Source organism: Anarhichas minor, unplaced genomic scaffold, assembly GCF_050575085.1.
Source record: "Anarhichas minor isolate MPS153535 unplaced genomic scaffold, ASM5057508v1 ptg000025l, whole genome shotgun sequence".
NCBI classification, from domain to species: Eukaryota; Metazoa; Chordata; class Actinopteri; order Perciformes; family Anarhichadidae; genus Anarhichas; species Anarhichas minor.
This window is the reverse complement of record NW_027466471.1, coordinates 12,563,356-12,572,500: the sequence shown is the minus strand read 5'-3', so window position 1 is coordinate 12,572,500 and position 9,145 is coordinate 12,563,356. Positions and strand designations below refer to the sequence as shown.

The 9,145-nt window shown below is 40.1% G+C and overlaps 2 protein-coding genes across 2 annotated transcripts in view; both read right to left on the bottom strand.

Moving 5' to 3' along the window:
• LOC142957723 (uncharacterized) overlaps positions 1-1,097 on the bottom strand; it is a 3,217-nt gene extending 2,120 nt beyond the window's left edge. Inside the window, exons 1-2 of the mRNA XM_076099682.1 lie at positions 985-1,097; positions 6-54 (exon numbers count right to left, since the gene is read on the bottom strand). Of these exons, the coding sequence (XP_075955797.1) occupies positions 6-12 (7 nt within the window). The 5' untranslated portion in view covers positions 13-54; positions 985-1,097. The remainder of the gene's footprint in view (positions 1-5; positions 55-984) is intronic.
• Positions 1,098-1,647: 550 nt separating this feature from the next.
• Positions 1,648-8,921, bottom strand: unc45b (unc-45 myosin chaperone B). The gene is made up of 19 exons (XM_076099313.1): positions 8,751-8,921; positions 8,602-8,638; positions 8,337-8,512; positions 7,948-8,037; positions 7,661-7,828; positions 7,286-7,451; positions 6,933-7,103; positions 6,630-6,801; positions 6,194-6,494; positions 5,910-6,004; positions 5,497-5,638; positions 5,271-5,411; positions 5,035-5,162; positions 4,665-4,731; positions 4,046-4,159; positions 3,805-3,920; positions 3,560-3,677; positions 3,293-3,448; positions 1,648-2,612 (listed from the first exon to the last, which is right to left on the bottom strand). The coding sequence occupies exons 1-19, from the start codon at positions 8,910-8,912 to the stop codon at positions 2,340-2,342; spliced, it is 2,793 nt and encodes a 930-aa protein (XP_075955428.1). The 5' UTR covers positions 8,913-8,921; the 3' UTR covers positions 1,648-2,339.
• Between the last annotated feature and the right edge of the window lie 224 nt (positions 8,922-9,145).

Here is a 9,145-nt window from a genome sequence, read left to right as displayed (position 1 = left end):
CTTACTATTCATGTTTAGAGATCAGTGCTGAAAAACCTTTCTGGATCACAATTCCTGTTGGAGAAAAGGTTTCCCATCAGAAACACAACCTTACAGTATTCCTAATTATTCTATTCATGACACCCTCTTGTCCTTTACTACTCTGTCAGAATCTTAAGTCCGTTTGACCTTCCTAAAATATCTACAGCACACTACTTCCTCCTTAGCAGTTTACCTTAAGTTCCCTCTTCAATACTAAATAGTCTTCTTACTTCCTGCACCCGACCACACCTGCAACTTGCCCTTTAACAAACAGCAACTGTTTCCCCTAAAGTTAATTTATGAAGTTTGTCTTCAAGACATTTAACATATAGGCTAACAGTGGACCTCTCCTGGGCAAAGGTTAGAGAACTGCATTCCTATCAATTAAAGAAGATGTATTGTTACTGTGAATATGTATATTTATTTCAATTACTGGAGGAAATCAAATATGTTTGTACTACTTGTAGAAATACACGCAGTTGGCAGTTTATTGTTAAAATGTCCGTGATCTAATACAACAGTTCCTAAATGAATGGGTTGGAGTTGGACAACAACCTCCTAACAGCCTAACACGCGACAAACTGCAGCCGTCAGAATATCCCTAAAACACCGGTAACACGGCAGGACTGTTAGACTGCATCACTATTAGACTGCGTCACAATTAGCTAGTTTAACTGTTACTTAATTAAACTCGCAACTAAATGTAAAAACACCAAATCTAAACTTCTTCATTATCACTTTTAAACATTGGGTAGAACATCGCCGTCCCCGATGAGGACTCTGAACCAAATGTATGAGAAGAGAAAATCCTCTCCTCTCCTCACCGGGCTGCTAACGTTAACTCGTAGCGTATCTCTGCCCGCAGCAATGTCTGCCTCCCTATGTGTTTGTAAACAGGTTATGCGATGTATTTTGGATATAACGATAAAGCAGTCTGGTAGACATATCTTTGCATAAACGTACCTGAACAGATCCACGCTGAAATGTCTGACGAAAATAATAGCGCTGTTTTCTAATATCCTAACAATGGAAGTGGCTTGAAGCGGTACCCTTAAGATGTAGCTTACGTGTGGAAATGTGAAACCGGAAATGAGTTCAGTTATAGAGAGAGCAAGATGCTTTTCTTCAGAAAATGGTTTTCCAGAGAGTAGTCTTTTTACCACAATCTCTATGTCTGCTTTTTACGGTCTGTTGGTCTACAAAAAACGTTGTAGCCCTATTAGGCTCCAGTAAGATGTTTCTATTGTTATTAGATGTAATTAATGTATTTCTTTACTTAGGTTAAGGCGTAATTTTTGTTTGTTTCAAACTCTGTTTATGCTTTGTTATAGCTTATTCAAAATGCTACAAAGTCCTTTCGTTTTGTAATTTCTACCAACTGCAGAGTCAGTCACACCCTGAACAGCTACAGATCCAAACTCGTATGTCTGGAAAGAAAGGCCGACCTGTTCGACATTCCTGATCCCAGGGTGTAACGGGAGGCGACTGATTTGATCCGTTATGCATGGCTGTTTTTTGAAATAGCTTCAATGATAAGAGTCACAGTCACTCCAAATCAACACACCTCATCATATTGGATTTAAGTTATTCTTATTTTATTTCCAAAGCAGTTATACATTTAGGTATTTGCATCACTGGGTCACATTGCATTGAAGCTATTGAGAAAAGACGTGAATTTTCTATGAATATATTTATATAAAATAGAACAAGCACTAAAATCTAGCAGAATAAAACCTAACTTAATATCAGAGAAGCGGCCAAATGTACCCAACTAATCAACCAAAAGACGGATGCATGTATGTGCTTTAACATTTAGGTTTTATTTAAAGGGTATATATTTTGTCATCTAACCACACAAATGCCAAACTTTGAACATTCATTCACAGTGACAGCTCAGCACAAAATCGAAATAATACTTTATTTTTTTGCATCCTGATGGGAAATCCCCCATGTGCTTATTGTACAGCCCAAGCCCCAAATAAACTGTAAACATCACTGATTTATATCGTGAGAGTTTATCTTTAGTGTATTGGATCAGGTTGGAGAATCCTTTCATATTTTTTTATATCATCTTTGTGTCTTTGTTACAGGGCAGCCGAAGATAGAAGGGGGAGAGAGAGGGGACGACATGCAGCAAAAGGCCACATGTCAAATGTGAACCCATGCAATAGGACTCAGCCTACATGGGCACGTGCTCTGCCAGGGAGCCCCATCCTTTCATATCTTTGATGTGCGAAAAACATTTAGAAAAAAAGTATTTTATTTAAAGGAAATAAAGAAGATTGTCCATGGTTGTCGTTTGTCTTGTTGCCAGCATTTTAAGGAGGGCTGGTGAATGGTTTGATGAGACTAAGATCCATAGCTTTGACCAGGCATTCGCGTGCAACATCGATGGCATCCTGCCTCTTGGGATTGTCCTCCGCCTTGCCAATCACTGAGAGGATTTCCAGCAGCTCACTCTCCATCAACTTCTTGGCCAGCTCACTGTCGTCTGAGTTGAGCATGTTGTAGACAATCACGAGGCCACGATGTTGTATAGAAGGGTTGGTATGGATACACAACCTCTGCAGGATCTCAAGCCATTGGGTGGTCTGTTGGGAGAGGTCAAACAGTAACATGTGTGAATGATGAATCAAAAACGTCAGAAGCTGCTTTTCAAACTTATTTTTGAACACTTGTAATTCCAAACAGTGTGTGTACAACTGTGATTGAGTTGTTTTATTAAGTGTAGGAGCCATTGTTTTTGGAGGTTGACCAACAGGGACTCAAAGCCGGGACATTGCAACCTTTGATCGTTCCATTTTGACTATTTCTTATGGAAAGTCCCCTCTCACAACGTTATGGACGTTTAATACCAAATCATTGCAGAACAGTTAACTCACAGCTGTAATGGTAATGTAATGCAATTTGAAAACCAGACTTAGTCTGCAGTAACATAGGTCTGTGTTCAAACAAGCTACAAATATTAGGCTGCATTGTGAGACCCCAAAAAAGTGCATGACATGCTCCCAAGTGTCATAGAAGTTAATATTGTTAAAGTATTAAAGAGTAAGAACATAAGGCTTTTGCAATCTTATACAAAGAGAGTGTGAGTTGACCATGTGTTGACCAGGTTATTTGCTGTTGTGGATTCAGGATCAGTTCCTGAGGGAAAGCTAAGATTTCTGGGCATTTTTCATAGTGGGGCAGACATGCTTTCAAAACAGACTCTGATGTGACACTATCATTTATATTCTACAGTAAAAGCACTACTGAACGCTGTTGTACATACCACCAGGGACAGTTTGTGGCAGAGCTTCTTCTGAGCAGCAGTCAGCATGGCAAGAGCTCCAGCTGCAGCAACCTGAAGGTTGTCTTCTTCCTCGCCACACAGCAGTACTATCAGCTTCAGCTTATCATTGCCATCCTCCAGATAACGATCTTGGACCTAACACACATAGAGTTGACATTTTCAACGCACTCACACCTGTTGGACACATGTTTCTCACATTAACTATGCATAATCAGGTGAGGTTTCTAGCTGTTGGTCTGTTCTCACCTCTTTACATGTGACAAGGTTGCACATGCATTCAGTGGCAGCCTGTCGGATCTGGTCATTCTCTTCAAACATGTAGTTCTCAATCTCTGGCAGAGCTTTCTCTTTCACAATCTTTACTCTACAAAACAGATGTAGGTGAGAACTCATAATAATGGCAAAATCTGTAAGTTGCAGTGCAAGTCACTTGTAGGAAATAGCTATTAGGCATCACAGTGACCAGATTATTAAATGGTGAAAAATGTTACCTTAGTTTGTCACTGTAACCAGCCAAGTTAGTGAGGCCTCTCAGAGCTTCATAGTTCTGAACTCCGTCTTTGTCTGTTTGAAGGAGGCTAACTAAAGGTCGCACCACCTCGTACACCTGTCAAACAAAAACGACAGACAATTACAATTTTTTAAAGCAAATGTCCATTCCCCTTCCCCTACCATCATGTCAAAGGGGACTGGCATAGAAATAAACAAAATCACTACGGTTGTATGTCTTACCCTCTCACCAGGGAAGGCGATTTCTGGGCTGGAAATAGATGCAATCTTGGCAAGGGCGTGGCTGGCCTTTGTTTTCCCAGCCTCTGTCCCCTCCAGTGCAAGTGGTATTAAAGCCTGCGGGAAGAGAGAAGTGAACAATAGCGGGGATATTTTGCAACAACCAGCTTATCCAGTTAGACTTAATGTTGGGAAAATGTAACTTGTTATGAAACAGTCTCAATTGAATGCCTTGTAAATGACATACAGTAAGTAGACAAGACCATCAGTGAGAAGATTGGCTATTTCTTTATAGTTATTCTAAATGCTTGACATATTGCTGAGTCTGCTGGAGGGAAGGGAGGCATAGGAGAACCAGGACTGAGCGGGCAGACTGTCAGACCTCAATACAGTAAAATGAGAGCTTTTCTTAAGGGTCTCTGGTGCTTGGAAACTCCACCTCTTTCGTGCACAGGGACCGCCAAAATCAACACAAAATCAAAGTTCATTGTAGTAGCCCTAATGTCTATTCAGTTAGCCGGGGATTCGGTTGGGGAACACTTGAAAACTATTTTAATTTAATTGTGACTTTGTGGAGTGTCATAGATCCACGTGTACATTGCTTTCCAAATCTTTCACTCACCTTTCCCCCACCTTGGGCTACAATAGTACCACGATCTTTGGCATCCATTGACAATGCCAAGAAAACTCTAAAGATAAAACAAACAGAAAATAGGTTTAACATTCATATAATGTTGCAATGTAAGGAGGAATAAACAAGAAACTGGATGTATACATTTGTGCTGTAGCTTGCATTCCCTAATCTTTGTCATGGAACATTTAGAAATAAACTAAAGTCACTCGGTGAGTTGTGACTTCTGACAATTATTTTGGCATCAGCTTGTAGAAAACCTGTCTTGATATGATTCATGATATGTTGTGCTGAGTCATGATGAGATTCCAGTAATTTGTACGACAAGTTTGATGGCGCATCAAAATGTTTCGGCTCCCACCTCGACAGCAACTCTTTGGTCTGGTTGGTCAGGATGGAGCTGTCTGCTTTGACCATGACAGCAAGAGCTGAAATGATTCCAGCCTTCAGCAGCCTTTTCACTCTCTTCTCAATAAAGTCCTTCTTGTCCTGAGAAAAGAAAGTATACAAAGTGGGTATATGTATGCACATGAGTAACATAAACCTGCTCTACCTATGTCAATTTATAGATTGTCATCTCCTCTCTTCCTCTTTTACCTTGGGATGTTGCTCGGGCACATGTTGCTTTGAAAATTTGGCTAGTTGAACCAGCTCAGGCAGGATTTCCTTCTTTTCATAGCAGTTGGTGCAGTTAACCAAGGTGCAAGCTACTGCATATATGATTGTCTTATCTTTAGACTAAAACACAGAGAAAGAAGAGAGATTATTTCTAATATATTATCAGATATACTCTATTGTTTCTTCCTGTCTGTTTCTTTCATACCTTGGCCAGTTCAAACATGGCTTTCAGGGCAGTCTCGTCCTCAACAAAGTCATCTTTCACGTCGGCATCATTAGTCAGATAAGCTAGACCCTCAATAGCCCACTTCCTTGTTTTTGTATCAATCTTGGGATTACAGAGCCACCTGGAGGAGTAAAAAAGGAAAGCAATGATGGGAAGTGGTATGATGAAATGTACAATGACATTCTGGTGCTGTATACATATTGTAAGGAATTATATCCATTTTGCATCAAAATTAGATGATAACTAATTCAGTGTTTAGCATGTATTTAAAACATACTGATGCAAGTATCGGTTTTCTCACAGATTTTCTACGTGTACTACCACGTTTTTCTATCATCATGGATTATAACCTGCTTGATTCAGTCACTTGAACAGGCAATGCGAGTACTCACTTCCTGCACTGCTTGGCCAGCTTCTCTGTGGAGCCCTCAGCAAACTGCCTTAAACCATAATCATCACCTCCAGCTGAACCCAGTTTACAGAGACCCTGGAGATGACATGGAAATAAGTATGCATACCCACACAAAATCTACAAGTTATGCTGTCCAATTCATTGTCTGATAATGTTCATACTTTCAACTGTGATGTTTTCATAATTCTTTATTGTGCGTGGGCTGTGGCCCAAAATCATAAAGTTCTACATTCTATTCCATTCTTTCCTTGCTTGCACACTCACCACCAACGAACGTATTTTAATCTTCTCATTAGTGGTCTTCTTGTAGATGTCCTTTAGGAGTGAAACACCGTTGGTGATGATAAATGAGGCGCGGCTCATCTTAGAGGAGGAATGGATCAGCGCCTCTACAGCAACCATCTGGTCCACTTCACGTTCGGAGGCACACAGTGCTACCATCATCTCCATTATGCCTTGCTGTCCAACCAAGGTGTTACCAACATCAAAGGGACCCTGAAGCAGCCCTGAGATGGTGTTGATAGCATGAATGGTCTTGTCCATGTCGTTGGGGTCAATTTTGCATCTGTGGAAAAGGAAGAGAGGACAAGGAAGGAAAAAAGCATAAAAGATAAGGCGTAAGTTATGTTGGCTTTGTCTATATTTAGAAACTCTTAACTTCAATACTGGTAAATGGTGAATCTGTGTTTTATGGACGTACTTGATATATTCATTACAAATGTCCCTGAAGTTGTCTCTCTCTGGGTCACATGTGAGGTCGTCATAGATCTTGTTGAGTAGCACACTGGCAATCAGCTGTGTGTTGTCTGTCATGGGAAGCTGGTCTGGCAGTTCGGGAACCTGACCACACACTTTGAGGATCTTCTTCAGACCTGCAGAACAAACACATACATATGCGTATATAGATGTGATCTGGCAAATACACTTTGTCAGGGAGTCTGGGAAGGAGAAATAGACTTTTGCTCAAACCAAATAAATGACCCGATGCAGCTGTCTGGCTCACCATGGTCAATAGTGAAGAGGCTCTTGGAGTTGTCTTTGTTTTTCATGTCAGTGCGCGGTACATTCTTGCTCAGAAGGTTCAGTGCCTGGTCTCTGCCATGGCCAGACACCTTCTTACTTACAACCATCTCCAACAGAGAGAGGAGAATGGTTTTCAGGTCTTTAGATGTATCTGCAGATGGACAGATGATAACAAAGAAAGTATGTCTCAGTCAGTAGTAGCAAGCAGCATAGCCACAGCCGCAGCCGTCTTATAAGGGGATTAGTTGAAGATTGCAAATTAAGCATGGAATAAGTCTCTATGATAAAATCTACTTTTTGTTACAGATGCAGATAGTTTTTATTCTGTCTCACCTAAAACCAAGGCCTCTTCTTTCCCGTATTCCCTTTTATCTCCACCAGTGAGGGAGTCGTTGATGCACTGGAAAAGGTTGCATGTTGCCAGTGCAATCTCCTCATTGTCAACAGCCATGATGCTGCACATCTTATCAACGCCCACCATGTGAATAATGGCCATGGCCTGTTTAGGGGTAGTGAAAAGAGTACATTTTGTGAAAGAAATTAATGCAAATTATTTAAAACTTATTTCTAATGGCATAAGTAGAAGTTGTACTTTTGAAGTATGATTGCGTTTGGTAAGCTACACAGTTATCTCATTGCCTTCCCAACTCTTTGATTTTCACTTTCACTTTGCTATTGTCTTGACTCATTTTCTATGAGCATGCTCACCCGAGCTTTGTGTCCTGTGCATATTCCCGACAAAGTGCGAACAGCAGCCAGTATCATCTCTGGTTTGCCTGTCTCTATCATGTTGAGCAGCAGAGGCACTCCGTTATTCTGGAATATTCTCTCTGCTCCGGCATCTTCTCTTGACAGCACAATCAGGTTGTTGGCAGCCTAGACACAAAATAATATGTTGCAGAAGTGAAACCTAAACTACGCACAAACATGCCACCAAACAATAAAAACAGAAAAGTCCTTAAATGTTTTTAATTCACACAACAGAAAATACCCACTTTTTCCCTCTTGTCCTTTTCCATTTCGTCATCAAGGAGAATGTCAAACATGTTCTGTACCCTCGAATCTGTGGAGAATGTAGACTTAAGCTGTGGAGAATCAAAATGAAACATTGAGTCATTTCCGGATGCTGACATGTCCAAATCATATGCATGAATTTTGTTTGTGCTTCAGCATAAGTCCATCTTTCAAATTTCCTTAGCTTCAAAAAAACATTTACTTCTAATGCCACAACCAAAGCAATCTAATCAGATTTTTAAGCCAAAAGATTATTGTTGAATATATGTAGCATTGCTGATTTAGTGTTGCTTAATGCATTCATGTAAAGTAACGAGTGTAGTCTGTAGATGTACTTCTGTGTGTGGGTTTTGTTCATTTTAATGCTTACCTTGGCCTGGATGTCGGCTCCCAGCCTGCGGAGTGTCTCCACGAAGGTTTTATTCTTTGGTTCAAGGGTGGCACATCTCTGCACATCTTTGAAAGCCATATCCAGTTTTCCTAGTTTCTCAAGAGCTTGGCAACGTCGGTACAAGGCTTTAATATCTGCTGCATCAACATCAATTGCTATATAAGAGGAAAAAAAGATTATAATAAGCATGTTTTTGGTGCCATTGCTGATATTATTTGGTTTGATTCTGTGTTTATTACTCTACCTTTGGATGCATCAGATGCTGCATTGGCAAAGTTTTCCTAAAGAAAAACAGAAACATCCAAATAAAAGTATAAATTTGACAAAGAACTTGCAAATATGTTCTAATTGATAATCGGCTTGTTTTTGTGCTGTATGCTTTACAAAACTTACCTTTTTTAGGTAGCATGCAGATCTGTTCCTGTAAATGACAGCAAGCTCTTTTTTGTCCTTGCAGGCCTTTATGGCTTTACTGTAGCACTCAATAGCTTTGTCAGCGTCACCTGACTGGAAGTGTTTGTTTCCCTCATCTTTTAACTGGATCGAGTCTCCCATCTGGTAGAAATAGAGTGTATGAGTTATGAAATAAAATCTACAGATCCATTAACTATGGGTTTTCATGTACACTTAATGTTTCATTATAACAATGTCAGTGTCATCAGTCAATCAAATGTAAATGCAGTATTTTAACTGTAATAAAGCCACCAAAGCTTCATACCGAAATGATTCATCAAGAGATCTCTGGATGTAAACACAAACATACAAATATTTCAAATAAGCAAGCTTAA

What these genes read in the sequence shown, in the direction of transcription:
- unc45b (XM_076099313.1), bottom strand. Translation starts at nt 8,912, where the DNA reads ATGGGAGACTCGATCCAGTTAAAAGATGAGGGAAACAAACACTTCCAG. An exon ending in CCTCTTCACTATTGACCATG is followed by an intron (nt 6,802 to 6,932) that starts GTGAGCCAGACA and finishes TTTGTTCTGCAG; the next exon opens with GTCTGAAGAAGATCCTCAAA. An exon ending in GCCACAAACTGTCCCTGGTG is followed by an intron (nt 2,613 to 3,292) that starts GTATGTACAACA and finishes CTCTCCCAACAG; the next exon opens with ACCACCCAATGGCTTGAGAT.